General features: G+C 37.2%; 1 protein-coding gene across 8 annotated transcripts in view; it reads left to right on the forward strand.

Annotated features, from left to right (window-relative positions):
- Positions 1-16,772, forward strand: part of armc8 (armadillo repeat containing 8) — a 276,158-nt gene that overhangs the window by 242,952 nt on the left and 16,434 nt on the right. For 7 of the 8 annotated variants that reach the window (XM_039756304.1, XM_039756308.1, XM_039756310.1 and 4 more), the window contains one exon: positions 3,296-3,391. The exons of the other annotated variant lie outside the window; for it this stretch is intronic. In XM_039756304.1, coding sequence (XP_039612238.1) covers positions 3,296-3,391 — 96 coding nt within the window. The remainder of the gene's footprint in view (positions 1-3,295; positions 3,392-16,772) is intronic. 8 annotated transcript variants of the gene reach the window in all.

Below are 16,772 nucleotides of genomic sequence, written 5' to 3' on the forward strand. Positions count from 1 at the left end.
ACTTTCTTCAAACAGTGATACAGGAAAAAGACCATGATTTTTATGCAGGCCAATGCTCCATCACTTGCATCGAAGTTCTCCACTGCATGGCCAGCTAGTAAAGGCCTTAAAGATGAAGGAATAATGACATGGCCCCCCTTCCTCATCTGACCTAAACCCTATCGAGAACTTGTGGGCACTTCTTAAGCGCTAGATTTACGGGGGAGAAAAACAATACACCTCTCTGAAGAGTGTCTGGGAGGCTGTAGTCACTGCTCCACAAAAAGCTGATCGTCAACAGATCAAGAAAGGCTTATGACTGTTATTGGAAAGAAGGGTGACTATATTGGTCATTGATTGATTGATTTATTTTTTTTGAAATGTCAGAGATGTTTATTTGTAAATTTTGAGGTGTTTGTTTATTATTCTCACTATAACAGATGAAAATAAACAAGTGAGATGGGAAAATTTTCATTTTTCCTTTAGTTGCATAATAAATCTGCACACTAATAGTTGCCTAATAATTGTCTTGCACATATGTATTCCCTGATGATGTTCACACTCACATTTCCGTTGTGAAACATTCAGGTTTCAGGTTTATTAACATTTTGGATTGACTGATAGCACTGTGTTTGTTTTTTTTTTTCCATATTAAAATTAATCCTCAAAAATACAACTTGCCTAATAATTCTGCACTCCCTGTATATATACACATACACACACACACACACACACATATATACAGCTGCCGGTCATAAAATTAGAATATCATGGCAAAGTTGATTTATTTCAGTAATTCCATTCAAAAAGTGAAACTTGTATATTAGATTCATTCATTACACACAGACTGATGTATTTCAAATGTTTATTTCTTTTAATTTTGATGATTATAACTGACAACTAATGAAAGTCCCAAATTCAGTATCTCAAAAATTAGAATATCAATTAAGACCAATGCAAAAAAGATTTTTAGAAATGTTGGCCAACTGAAAGGTATGAACATGAAAAGTATGAGCATGTACAGCACTCAATATTTAGTTGGGGCTCCTTTGGCCTGGATTACTGCAGCAATGCGGCGATCAGTCTGTGGCACTGCTCAGGTGTTATGAGAGCCCATGTTGCTCTCATAGTGGCCTTCAGCTCTTCTGAATTGTTTGGTCTGGTGTATTGCATCTTCCTCTTCACAATACCCCATAGATTTTCTATGGGGTTAAGGTCAGGTGAGTTTGCTGGCCAATCAAGAATAGGAATACCATGGTCCTTAAACCAGGTACTGGTAGTTTGGCACTTTGTGCAGGTGCCAGTTCCTGTTGGAAAATGAAATCTGCATCTCCATAAAGTTCGTCAGCAGCAGGAAGCATGAAGTGCTCTAAAACTTCCTGGTAGACTGCTGCATTGACTTTGGACCTCAGAAAACAGAATGGACCAAGACCAGCAGATGACATGGCACCCCAAACCATCACTGACTGTGGAAACTTTACACTGGACTTCAAGCAACGTGTATTCTGTGCCTCTCCTCTCTTCCTCCAGACTCTGGGACCTTGATTTCCAAAGGAAATGCAAAATTTACTTTCATCAGAGAACATAACTTTGGACCACTCAGCAGCAGTTTTGTCTTTAGCCCAGGCGAGACGCTTCTGACACTGTCTCTTGTTCAAGAGTGGCTTGACACAAGGAATGCGACAGCTGAAACCCATGTCTTGCATACGTCTGTGCGTGGTGGTTCTTGAAGCACTGACTCCAGCTGCAGTCCACTCTTTGTGAATCTCCCCCACAGTTTTGAATGGGTTTTGTTTCACAATCCTCTCCAGGGTGTGATTATCCCTATTGCTTGTACACTTTTTCTACCACATCTTGTCCTTCCCTTCACCTCTCTATTAATGTGCTTGGACACAGAGCTCTGTGAACAGCCAGCCTCTTTAGCAATGACCTTTTGTGTCTTGCCCTCCTTGTGCAAGGTGTCAATGGTTGTCTTTTGGACAACTGTCAAGTCAGCAGTCTTCCCCATGATTGTGTAGCCTACAGAACTAGACTGAGAGACCATTTAAAGGCTTTTGCAGGTGTTTTGAGTTAATTAGCTGATTAGAGTGTGGCACCAGGTGTCTTCAATATTGAACCTTTTCACAATATTCAAATTTTCGAGATACTGAATTTGGGACTTTCATTAGTTGTCAGTTATAATCATCAAAATTAAAAAAATAAACATTTGAAATACATCAGTCTGTGTGTAATGAATGAATCTAATATACAAGTTTCACTTTTTGAATGGAATTACTGAAATAAATCAACTTTGTCATGATATTCCAATTTTATTACCAGCACCTGTATATGTGTGTATGTATATATGTATGTATATATATATATGTGTATATGTATGTATGTGGGCGGCACGGTGGCGCAGTGGTAGCACTGCTGCCACGCAGTTAGGAGACCTGGGTTCAACTTCCGGGTCCTCCCTGCGTGGAGTTGCATGTTCTCCCGTGTCTGCGTGGGTTTCCTCGAGCGCTCGGTTTCCTCCCACAATCCAAAGACATGCAGGTTAGGTGGATTGGTGATTCTAAATTGGCCCTAGTGTGTGCTGGGTGTGTGGGTGTGTTTGTGTGTGTCCTGCGGTGGGTTGGCACCCTGCCCAGGATTGGTTCCTGCCTTGTGCCCTGTGCTGGCTGGGATTGGCTCCAGCAGACCCCCCATGACCCTGTATTCGGATTCAGCTGGTTAGAAGATGGATGGATGGATGGATGGATGGATGGATGGATATGTATATGATTGTGTGTACTTGAACTCTCCCTCACATAGCTGCTATTAATCAACTGATGCATGCACAATATTACTTGCAGCAAAGGTAATGTTTTTGCAAAAAAATCATTGATTTTGAGAAATCTTGCAGTAATTAATGTTAAAATATACACTTCTTTTGCAAAATAATACAATACATTTTTTTGTATTGAAAATAAGCTTTCGTAGGTAAGTGCAATGTAAAATGAAAACTTTTTTGTTTCTCAAGAATGCATTGCATATTGTGCTCTAAAAGATGAGCCAGTTGTTTAAAAATATGCTGGACTTAAAATAAACATTCTTAAAACTAAGGATCTTGAACATGGAAGAAGTATGGCCAATACCATAAAGCAAATATCTACTTATACATTAGATTTTTATTCATTTTTCTGTTACTTTATCTTATACTGTTTATTTTTATTTTAAGTCTTTTTCCTAATGCAACAGTCATGCACTCTGTGTATTTATTAGTTATATGATGATTCTGGTAGACAATGATATCATTCTTAAAGACATTGTTTTTTTTTTTCTTTTTTCATAGCACATTGACCAGATTATGACCTCACATGGGAAACAGATTGTACAAGCTGTAACCTTAATTTTGGAGGGAGAGCATAATATAGAGGTCAAAGAGCAAGTATGTTCCTTTGTAACTCAATTTTATTTGAAGTTCAGTGCATTGTTAGTTAAATAACAAATATTTGTGTCCCTTGTTGTGTTGTCAGAAAGTAAATGTAGTACTTTTGAGTAAATACAAATAACAATTATATATGTCCTACAAACAGTCAGTATTAACACTTGACTATAACCGATTTATAAACCATGGGCAGTGCCTTCAGAAAGTATTTAGACCCCATCATTTTTTACACATTTTATTATGTTGCAGCCTTTTGCTAAAATCATTTAAATTATTTTTTTCCCTCATTATGTTTGACCTGTTCTCCAAGTAGTCGTATAATATGACATCAGCTTAAGCATAATGGCAAAACAGGTTAAATCAGTGTACTGTATCCATCTTTCAGTTGATGTTTATGATGTTGCTGTGACATTTTTACATTGACCTGTGTTTGATTACAAAAAAGGCCCATATATTCTTCAGAGTTATCTTTGGATTCTTGGTGTTCTTGATCAGGCTATCTGTTGTTGTTTCATCTGTTATACTTAAATGACCTTGGTGCTGCATTTCTTTTTTGAATGAAAGTATTGTCCAAGTGATTTTGAAGGGCTGTGAAGTCATTTTACATCATAACCATCTTCTTAAAAAATAAAGGAGCAACCTTTGTTATCAGAGTTAATTTATATGTTTTCATTGTTAGGAAATTGCCAGGGATCTCATTATATATATGTATGTATGTATGTATGTATGTATGTATGTATGTATGTATTATATATATATATATGTATGTATGTATGTATGTATGTATGTATGTATGTATATGTATGTATGTATGTATGTATGTATGTATATATATGTATGTATGTATGTATATATATGTATGTATGTATGTATGTATATATATGTATATATATATATATATATATATATATATATATATATATATATATATATATATATATATATATATATATATATATATATATATATATATATATGTATGTATATATATATATAATATATATATATATATATATATATATATATATATATATATATATATATATATATATGTATATATATATATATATATATATATATATATATATATATATATATATATATATATATATATATATATATGTATATATATATATATATATGTATGTATGTATATATATATATATATATGTATGTATATATATATATATATATATATGTATATATATATATATGTGTATATATATATATATATATGTATATATATATATATATGTATGTATATATATATATATATATATATATATATGTATGTATATATATATATATGTATGTATACAGTCATATGAACAAGTTTGGGAACTCCTCTTAATTCTTTGGATTTTTGTTTATCATTGGCTGAGCTTTCAAAGTAGTAACTTCCTTTTAATATATGACATGCCTTATGGAAACAGTAGTATTTCAGCAGTGAAATTAAGTTTATTGGATTAACAGAAAATATGCAATATGCATCATAACAAAATTAGACAGGTGCATAAATTTTTACACCCCAACAGAGATATTACATCAATACAAAGTTGAGCCTCCTTTTGCAAATATAACAGCCTCTAAGACTTCTTCTACAGCCTTTGATGAGTGTCTGGATTCTGGATGGAGGTATTTTTGACCATTCTTCCATACAAAATCTCTCCAGTTCAGTTAAATCTGATGGCTGCCGAGCATGGATAGCCTGCTTCAAATCATCCCATAGATTTTCCATACATAGTCAAGTCAGGGGACTGTGACGGCCATTCCAGAACATTGTATTTCTCCCTCTGCATGAATGCTTTTGTAGATTTCGAACTGTGTTTTGGGTCATTTTCTTGTTGGAATATCCAACCCCTATGTAACTTCAACTGTGTGAATGATGCTTGAACATCCTGAAGAATTTGTTGATATTGGGTTCATTTCATCTGACCCTCAACTTTAACAAGGGCCCCAGTCCCTGAATTAGCCACACAGCCCCACAGCATGATGGAACCTCCACCAAATTTGCAAGTAGGTAGCAGGTGTTTTTCTTGGAGTGCAGTGTTCTTCTTCCGCCATGCAAAGTGCTTTTTGTTATGAATTGCAAACAAGCGACTCTGTTTGTGGTGTGAGTGCAGAAAAGGCTTCTTTCTCATCTCCCTGCCATACAGATGTTCTTTGTGCAAACTGTGCTGAATTGTAGAACGATGTACAGATAAACCATTTGCAGCAAGATGTTCTTTCTGGTCATTGGAGGTGATCTTTGGGTTGTCTATAACCATTCTCACAATCCTGCGCATATGCCACTCCTGCATTTTTTCTTGGACTGCCAGACCTTGGCTTAATAGCAACTGTGCCTGTGGCGTTCCATTTCCTGATTACATTCCTTACAGTTGACACTGACAATTTAAACCTCTGAGATAGCTTTTTGTAGCCTTCCACTAACCATGATACTGAATAATCTTTGTTTTCAGATCTTTTGAGAGTTGCTTTGAGGATCCCGTGCTATCACTCTTCAGAGGAGAGTCAAATGGAAGCACAACTTGCAATTGACCACCTTCAATACCTTTTCTCATGATTGGCACACCTTTCTATGAAGTTCAAGGCTTAACGAGCTAATCCAACCAATTTGGTGTTGCAAGTAATCACTATTGAGCAGTTACATGCATTCAAATCAGCAAAAATACAAGGGTACCCAAATTTTTGCACAGCCAGTTTTTCACATTTGATTTAATTTCATACAACTAGATACTGCTTCACTAAACATCTTTGTTCGGAAAACACCCCAGTACTCAGATGTTCCTAGGAAATAAAAGAAATACCACTGTTATCTTTTTTTGTTGAAAGTAGAGTAAACTAGCAAAATACCCGCGCTTCGCAGCGGAGAAGTAGTGTGTTAAAGAAGTTATGAAAAAGAAAAGGAAACATTTTAAAAATAATATAACCTGACTGTGAATGTAATTGTTTTGTCACTGTTATGAGTGTTGCTGTCATCATGGATTTGATTATCATTATTTCTTTCAATCAGGTTTGTATTTGGAGGACGTGTTGTTTTGAAGTTACATTCCGTGTTTGTCAACTGTTGTAAAGATAACAGGTTTCATTCATCAAAGTTTTCACTACCCAAATCGCTACTCGTGAATGTAAGATGTTTAACAGGCATTCCCAGTATTAACTTGTGGATTTTCCTGTGAATATTTAGCGGCAGCGTGTCTATAAACTTGTGGAATCTCTTGCGAGTATTTAGCGACAGCGTCTTGTAACGGTTGTCAAAAAATTTTTTGTGTGCCTTTAACTGTTTCTGCCGTGCGCTTCCTTTTAGAGATTATGTCCCAGTAATTAACCATCTGTGGGATATCTGTTTAAGAAGAATTGGGGGCAAACTACGCCTGTGGGTCCTTGCTAAATGTACCATGGTGTGATGTAAGGGGAACTGACTGTAAAAAGACAAGGAGGCGCGTATTTTGAACGAAAAGGGAGAAGACAGCGAAGAAGTGGAAAAGTGAGAATGAAAACTGTTTAAATAAAGAGCTAGGAAGGTGAATGGAAAGAAGCAGCCAATGGTAAAGCAAGGAAGACTCCGTAATAAGGATGGTTGGGTGCACGTAGAAGGTGTAACAATAAGATTGTTAAGCCTTATGATAATGTTCCCACACTGAGTTTTTAGAGAGACGCACTGGGAGAAGTATAGAATAGGGAAGCCCGTGTGACTGTTCTGCTGTTCTCCTTCGACAGTTCTGTGGCTCTGCATATTTGTATGCACCTCTCTAAAGTCAGTTTGTCTCCTCTCAGTAATCTTTGTTGCAAACTTGCATCACTGGTTTCGCACACAATTTGGTCACGTATAAGGGAACTTTTAATCTCACCAAAATTGCATCTGCCTGCTAACACTCTAGATCTGTGACGTAGTTGTCTATATTTTCTCCCCTTGCCTGATTTCTTGAAAAAAATCTGAACCTCTCTACAGTTTCGTTTCTTATCGGGTTGTAATGTTTATTAAAATTACGTATCATCAAGCTCTTGGTTAACTCATCAGGTCTTACATCACCGGTCAGTGCCTGACACAATTCTCTGCCACTCTATCCAATAAGATAACTGAATAATCTGACGTTAGTGTTTTCCTCTGCCTCCGGCATTGCAAGTTCTGTGTATAATCTGAACTCGTCCTTCCATGTTCTCCATGACTTCGCCAGGTCTTTAACATCGAGGCTTTATACCCTGCGTCTTCTCATTAAACTTGTATCTCGCAAATATCTCGTGCGATCATGCAATGTCCACATCTTTATTTAATTTTAGCTCAGACCCGGCACTTAAAAGTTTCTCTCGCAATTTCGAGGAGTTTGTGCCAAACACTATTATTTCCCTGACCATCTCATCTTCGTTTGCATAAGCACAGCCCTTCACCAGCAATTTTAACTTAGAATGTGATCAGAAGTCTCGTTTATACCCTGCGTCCTCTCAGTAATCTTATATCTCGCGAATATCGTGTTCATCTTAGGCATGACAAACGCCAGCGGCAGCATGTCTATGAACTTAATTTAAACTTAAGCTTTACACCTTGCTTTCCTATTCGTTTGCATAAGCACAGTCCTTCACCAGCAATTTTAACAAATTTACCTTATATGGGCAGGCACTCAATTACGTGGGAGGCGTGATGATGCGACTCACACAGATATGGATGAAAGTAGGTTCCAGTTATGACCTTTACGTGTAGAATTTCTAAATGAATCCTGCCTAGCTTTTGTAAGTAAGCTGTAAGGAATGAGCCTTCCAAATTTTAGCTTTCCACCTACACAGGAATGTATTTTTTATTAATGATAGCTAAGTTAATTTGTAAAATGTCTCTGACTGCCAACACCTTGTAGTGAATGATCTGTTAACATTACAATTACCAGAGCAGAGAAATGCGATGTGGGCTGAATGCATAAGAATTAGTCGCATGGAGCAGCTCTGATCAGGCCTTAACACTAGAATTACCAGAGCCTACGAGAAAACTCGTAAATCTGGCCCATCTTAAATCCATTCGCACCTCTCCGTCAGCATCTTTTGTCCTGTAAATATGCCGATTAAGATAAGCAGCAAGCAGTCTGCTATTCCATCCCCCCACCATAGCAGAATGTTCACAAAGTTCACCCAGATCATGCCTTGTTTGATTATCTGGGAGTCAAGTGCTTGAGATTTAGAGTGGAAATAATATATTGTTATTTGGAACACCTGCATTTCATGTGTGTTCCGTTTCTACAGTAATCTGTGTAAAGACATTGTTAAAACAGAAACTTTTTTATATTTTACTAATAAATGTTACAAAATGTAGGCATAAACTATAGAATGTGTGAAGTCTGAAGTCCAAAGATCAAATAAACACTTTCACAAAAGGTTCAACGACAATAGAACAGCTTCCGTGGCGTAGCTGTAAGATTTGCTGATTTATAATTAATAGTTCCCGGTTCCAGCCTGACTGTCTCTGCTCTTATTGTTAATATTATACAGTACACACATACATTTGATTTGCGTCTGTAACAGACTGTGTACATTTATAGTACTGTACTTGTGAAAGTTACCTTTTTTTTTCACTTTTATTCACTCCGTCACGATCATGTTACATAATACCTCCCTAGGGATCTGACGCATTTAGTTTTTATTTGAAACTGGGAATAACTGTAGATGTGAGTAGTGTTTTGACGCAGTGGAACTGGACATTCTCTGATCTGGAGGGATTAAAGCTGTCCCACAAACGCTGGTAAATCTGCCATCTTCGTATCTCACCGTCACTTTATTTCTTTTTATTCAGTTTTATTGAGTGTTCCTGCTCACGCAGATTTAGTAGCACCTTATGGTCCATGATGTGAAAAAAAAAAAACAGAGATGTAGGTATATATGATATTTGGAATTATTCATTTTATGTCCTTTTATGGAGTCAGTTCAGCGCTATATGCATTCATCAAATTTAATGTTGACACACACACAAGGACAGCGTCAGATCGGGTGTGAATTTACGCAGGCGCTGTTACTTAGAGTCAGATCTGGGAGGTGGGGATGGTTGTTAGAGCGTGATCGTGATTGAGAGAATAAAACTGAAGAAAGCTAACTTTTACAACTACCATAAATTTATAACCAATGTCACATATATTTGTCTTTCCTTTTTTTTCTCTCCAGATCTGACTCTTCAACAGCACCAGCATAAATTCACACCTGATCTGACTCTGTTAGTTTTCAAATGATATTGCATTAGTGCGATGATGTTTTCTGATTGGTACTATTTAGGTCATAAAATGATTTCTTCAAAATGTCACATATATTGTCTTTTTCTTTCAGGTGTGTAATACAAACCACAGAATAGAGAGAAGTGTGTGCATTGAACAGGTACACATGTCGTAAATGTAGGAAGGACGGTTCTTGCGCGTGTGTTTGAACTGTTAACATTTGAATTTGATGATTGTACTGTATATAGCGCTGAACTGACCTCATAAAAGGTCACAAAATGAATACAATGATCCCTCGTTATATATCGCGCTTCGACTTTCGCGGCTTCACTCCATCGCGGATTTTATATGTAAGCATATCTAAATATATATCATGGATTTTTAAGCTGGTTCATGGATTTCTGCGGACAATGGGTCTTTTAATTTAAAGTACATGCTTCCTCAGTTTGTTTGCCCAGTTGATTTCATACAAGGGACGCTATTGAGGGATGGCTTAGAAGCTACCCAATCAGAGCATGTATTACGTATTAAATAAAACTCCTCAATGATATACGATGTGCTTCCCAAGCGGTGCTTGATTGTTTGCTTTTCTTGGTCTCTCTCACTCTCTCTGACATGCTCTGCACCTGACGGAGGGGGTGTGAGCAGAGGCTGTTTGCCTAGAAGATACGGACGCTACTCTAAAAAATGCTGAAACACTACCTTCACATTGCTCCCTTGGCTGCTTTATCGCGGTGCGTATACTTAAAAGCCCAACAGCACATATTGATTTTTTGATTGTTTGCTTTTCTGTCACGCACTCTCTCTCTCTCTCTCTGACATTCTCTGCTCCTGACAGCGCTCCTTTGAAGAGAAGATATGTTTGCATTCTTTTAATTGTGAGAAAGAACTGCCATCTCTGTCTTGTCATGGAGCACAGTTTAAACTTTTGACTAAAGGATGTTATTTCATGTCTAGAGGGCTCTAATAATGTTAACAGTGTGGGAGACTTTATAAGGGCTTAAAATATATAAAAATAACCATACAAACATATGGTTTCTACTTCGCGGATTTTCACCTATCGGGAGGGGGGGGGTTCTGGAACGCAACACCCGTGATCGAGGAGGGATTACTTTACTTTAATTCAAATATCATATATACCTATGTCTCTGGTTTTTTTTTTTGACATCATAAGGTGCATACTAATTCTGCGTGAGCAGGAATACACAATAAAACTGAATAAAAAAAATAAAGTGACGGCGAGATGCAAAGAAGGCAGATTCAACAGCATTTGTGGGTCAGCTTTTATCCCACCACATCAGAGAATGTCCAGTTCCATTGCCTCAAAACACTACTCACATCTACAGTTATTCCCAGTTTCAAATTAAAAACTAACGGCGTCAGATCCCTAGGGCAGTAGTATGTATCGTGATCATGACTGAGAGAATAAAAGTGAAAAAATAAACAGTAACTTTTACAAGTACAGTACTATAAATGTACACAGTCTATTACAGACGCAAACCAAATTTATGTGTGTACTGTATAATCTATACTAATAAAAGGCAAAGCCCTCACTCACTCACTAATTCTCCAACTTCCCGTGTGGGTGGAAGGCTGAAATTTGGCAGGTTCATTCCTTACAGCTTCCTTACAAAAGTTGGGCAGGTTTTATATCGAAATTCTACGCGTAATGGTCATAACTGGAAGCTGTTTTTCTCCATTTACTGTAATGGAGATGAGCTTGAAGCCGTGGGGAGTTTCGTGTCACATCATCACGCCTCTCACGTAAACACGCAGTACATAGAAAACCAGGAAGACCTCCAAAAAGCGCTGAAGAAAACATGCATTATATAATTGAGAAGGCAGCGAAACAATAAGAAGCGAGCGAGTGACATATACAACCATATTCATGAGTTCTGCTACTTCGGAAACAAAGCACGATGTAAACCTACACTTTAAATTAAGTTCATAGACAGGCTGCCGCTGGCATTTGTAATTTAGTGCCTGCCCATATAAGGCCGTCCGTCCGTCAGCGGCAATCCAATAGCAAACTCTCACTAAATATTCACGGGTGAAGGACTGTGTTTATGGAGAGGAAGATGAGATGGTCAGGGTGGTGTTTGACACAAACTCAGTGAAACTGCGAGAGAAAGTTTTAAGTGCCAGGACTAAGGTAACATTAAATACAGCCATGGACATAGCACGAGATGGCACCAGCACAGCTGGGAACCTTCGATGCATGTACGAAGCGACTCGCGTGAACTGGCGCATTGCACAGATAAAAGCAACAGTTCCAAAGAGCGCTGAACAAAAACCGAATTACACAATTGAAAAGGCAGCAAAAAATAAGAAGCGTCATATTCATAAATCCAGCTACTGCGGAAACAAAGCACACGTTGGAAAAAGTCAATGTCCCGCTAAAGGAAGACAGTGTAAAAAAAAAAAAACAGTAAGAAACGAATCGATGAAAGAAACCTGTCATCTTTACAACGATTGACAAACACGGAATGTAACTTGAACACAACACATCCTACAAATACAAACCTGATTGAAAGAAATAATGATAATCAAATCCTTGATGACAGCAACACTCAGTAACACTCACAAAACAAATACTGTATATTGACAGTCATGTTACGTTATTTTTAAAATGTTCCCTTTTCTTTTCTAGCTTTTTAACACACTACTTCTCCGCTGCGATACGCGGGTATATATATATGTATATATATATCCCGATCTACATACTCGAATAATGGATACTTTATTCGCCATCAATGATTGTTTTGGTAAAGCCATACTCAGTGTATTCATTAGATGAACGGTAAAAAAGTAAGAGCGAGGGGAGGATGACTTATTGAGGCATGCAGGCTGAATTGTGCGATCACATTTGAAAAAATGTGTCAAACTCAAGGGCCGCGGGCCACATCCGGCCCGGCGTGTAATTATATCCGGCCCGCGAGATCATTTTATATACTGTATTATTGTTATTAATGGCCGGGTATATGAAGCGCTGGTAACACAATAAACTACAGATCCCATAATGCAGCGCTTCAGCTGCCTTGCCGAACACTTACCGCGTTAATCAAGTCTAGCTTATGATGCTGCAAGTTATTGTGAAGCTAGCTCACACGATGCTGGAGAGAAAAGTTGATTCTGAAAATAGAGCCTTTAAAAACCAATGGGAGGCTGAGTATATGTTTACTGAACCCGTGTGTCTCATTTGTGGAGCTAATGTGGCTGTAATTACAGAATTTAATCTAAGACGGCACTATGAGACAAACCATTAGGGTAACCTGAAAGACCTGAATGCAATGCAGAAGATACAGAAAGCAGATGAATTAAATAAGAATCTGACAATTCAGCGGACGTTTTTACACGTGCACAATCACAAAGTGATTTCAAGTGAAGCTGCATTTATGGGAGACACAAATGCACCAGGGCACCTTGCCCCACTTTCCCTTTTGCCAAGTAATGTTAAACCAAGTCGTCACTACGGTGTTCCCAAATCGCACTTTGCTGATAAACTGGTGCGCACTGAGTTTGCACGGCGCTTTGGTGACTTTGAAGAACAAAAAAAGTCCGTCTACATGCAGCTCGCACCTTGTGCATGTTTGGTACCACATATCTGTGTGAGAAGCTCTTCTCAGTGATAAAGACTAACAAAACAGCACACAGGAGTCGCCTCACTGATGAGCACCTACAATCCATCCTGAGAATCTCCACAACACAGAACCTCACACCAAACATAAACGAACCTGTTGCCAAAAAAAGATGCCAGGCGTCCAGCTCTAAAATGACATATGAGCAAAGACAACTGAATGATTTGATTTGTTATTGCTGAAAGGAACACATTTTATTTATATTTCCAGGTTTTGTTATGCAGCATGTTCATATTTGAATTTGTATAATTTTGACAGGATATATTTTTATGGAGAGCAAAATCTTTTGGGATATTTAAAATCTAACTTTATTTTTTATATAAAATTACATAAGAGTAAAGAAATTTGAATGTTTGTTCTTTTAACGTTTACTTTATTTCTAACTTGTATAATTTATATTTTTATGGAGAGCAAAATATTATAAGTTGTTTAAGGTTTGAGTTGATTTATTCACGAATAATATTCCTGTCTGTTTTTACCATTCCTACCAAAGATATTTCTGTCGACTAAATAAAAATTCCTTCTATTTAAAATTTAAATAGAACTTGAACAAATACTGATAGTTCATAATATCCACGCAGACTTGCACTTAAGAGTGGGAGTTTTAACAAGCAGCGTATTGCACTGATACGAAATAGCTGTGTGTGTATATATGTAAATATGTATGTATATGTATATATATGTTTATATATATGCGTGTGTATGTATATATATATATATATGTATATATATATATATATATATATATGTGTGTATATATGTGTGTGTATGTATGTATGTATGTATGTATGTATGTATGTAGATATATATATGTATGTATATATGTGTATATGTACAGATATGTATATATATATATGTTTATGTGTGTGTGTGTGTAATATATATATATATATATATATATATATATATATATATATATATATATATATATATATATATATATATATATATATATGACAACAACACTCATCACTCACAACAGTGACAAAACAATTACATTCACAATCATGTTACATTATTTTCAAAATGTTTCCTTTTCTTTTTCATTGCTTCTTTAACACACTACTTCTCCGCTTCGAAGCGCGAGTATTTTGCTAGTATTAACAATAAGAGCAGGTCACTACTGAAAACAGTAAATATAGGAGACAGTCAGGCTCGAACCGGGGACTCTTGATTATAAATCAGCAAATCTTACCGCTATTTCACGGAAGCTGTTGTATCGTCCTTGAACCTTTTGTGAAAGTGTTTATTTGATCTTTGGACTTCAGGCTTCACACATGATATAGTTTATGCCTACATTTTGTAACATTTTTTACTAAAATATGACAAAGTTTCCGTTTTAACAATGTGTTTGCACAGATTACTGTAGAAACGGATCACACGTGAAATGCATGTGTTCCAAATAATGATCTCTTATTTCCACACTAAATCTCCAGCATTTCACTCCCAGATAATCAAACAAGGCATGAGCTGGGAGAATTTTGTAAACTTTCTGCGACGGTGGGGGAATAGAATAGTCGGCTACTTGTCTTATTCGGCACATTTACAGGACAAAAGACACTGACGGAGAGGTGCAAACAGATTTAAGGTGGGTGGGATTTACGAGTTTTCTGATAGGCTCTGGTAATTCTAGTGTTAAGTGTTACAGTCACTGTATTGCAGGGACATATAACTGTACTCCTGTTTATGTAATCTGAGAATACTTATACAAACTTGGTACCCAGCACACATTACAACCATTTATTTATACTGCTGAGGTCACAGTAATATGTAACAATGCAAATGCTTGGAGTAGTTATTTAGATATTTTTTGTGTGTTACAATTTCACTTCTGATACTTTTGACTATCATATGTATTCTGCTTGAGCTATTACTGTATGTTTTTTTCATAAGTAACCAAAAAGTTATTGGTTGTAACATTCATGTTTGTCCTGCTAGTTTCCCTATATTTTTAGCCTGACACTGTTTTTGCATACCAAATACTATTTTATTAAAAGAAGATATATAGAAATTGTTGACATTAATATTAAGTATACCCTGCTGCAAAAGGCTTGTTCCTCTAAAGAACTAATTAATATTTTAAGTGTTTACATTAACTGTGATTTAGCTGCTTCTTTAATCTATACTAATAAAAGGCAAAGCCCTCACTGACTCACTCACTCACTGTCTCACTTATCACTAATTCTCCAACTTCCCATGTAGGTAGAAGGCTGAAATTTGGCAGGTTCATACCTTACAGCTTACTTACAAAAGTTGGGCGATTTAATTTCGAAATTCTACGCGTAACGGTCATAACTGGAAGCTATTTTTCTGCATACGCTGTACTGGAGTTCAGCTTGAAAGCCGTGGGGGGCCGAGTTTCTTGTGACATCATCACGCCTCCCACGTAATCACGTGAACTGACTGTCAACGCACTACGTAGAAAACCAGGAAGAGCTCCAAAACGCGCTGAAGAAAACATGCAGTATATAATTGAGAAGGCAGCGAAACAATAAGAAGCGAGCGAGTGACATATACACTGAATCCTCCAGGCACTGCTTACATAAGGTTACATTGACAATCGCACAGATGAGAAGCTTCGATGCATGTGCTCCATAACGCATTAAAAAAAGGTTACATTGGGGAACTTGTGTCAATGCATGATTTCCTGGTACGTCGATTACATTGATCAGCGCTTCCCAAAACCTGACGGTCATAACTAGAACCTTCTTTCCTATACAGTACTGTATCTGGCCATAGCGGGCAGCTCGCTCGCCGTGGGAGGCGTGGCGGCTGAAGGAATGTGCTTAGCATATTCATAAGTAAGGCTGCTGTGCAACTCAGCACGCCTCGACAATCGCACAGATGAGAAGCTTCGATGCATGTGCTCCATAACGCATTAAAAAAAATAATGCATTTAATCACAGTTTCAATTCCAAGCAAAGGGGAACTTGTGTCAATGCATGATTTCCTGGTACACTGATTACATTGATCAGCAATACCCAAAACCTGAGTATATAAACACGGTGTTGGAATATTTCGGAATATATAATATAAGCGCTGGATAGTTAAAACTTAAATATATAAAGTCAGCGCGGAATATATAAAGTCAGCGCTGGAATATATAAAGTCAAATCTTGAATATATAAAGTCAGCGTCGGAATATATTGTCACGCTTGGGTCACAGGTTTGCACAGAGACACAGGAGGTCGTAGAAACAAGAAGGATTTTTATTGACAGACTGCAAACACATCAGCTTAAACGTGCTCCATGACAAGTCAGAGATGACAGTTCCGCTAGGAGCAGAGAGAGACAGATAAAAGCAAGCAAACCATCAATTTTCAACTAACAGGCGCTGCACAAGGCTTTTAAGTTAGCGGAGTACCGCGCGAGGTTTGCATTACGCGTTATAGCGCAAGTGAGAAAGTAAGGAGCAAGCGCTGGAATAAAATCCACAAGTTAATACACAAGCTGTCTCTACAGATTCTCCACACTGAATCCTCCAGGCACTACTTACAAAGGGTTACATTGACAATCGCACAGATGAGAAGCTTCGATGCATGTGCTCCATAACGC

Source organism: Polypterus senegalus, chromosome 6, assembly GCF_016835505.1.
Source record: "Polypterus senegalus isolate Bchr_013 chromosome 6, ASM1683550v1, whole genome shotgun sequence".
NCBI classification, from domain to species: domain Eukaryota; kingdom Metazoa; phylum Chordata; class Cladistia; order Polypteriformes; family Polypteridae; genus Polypterus; species Polypterus senegalus.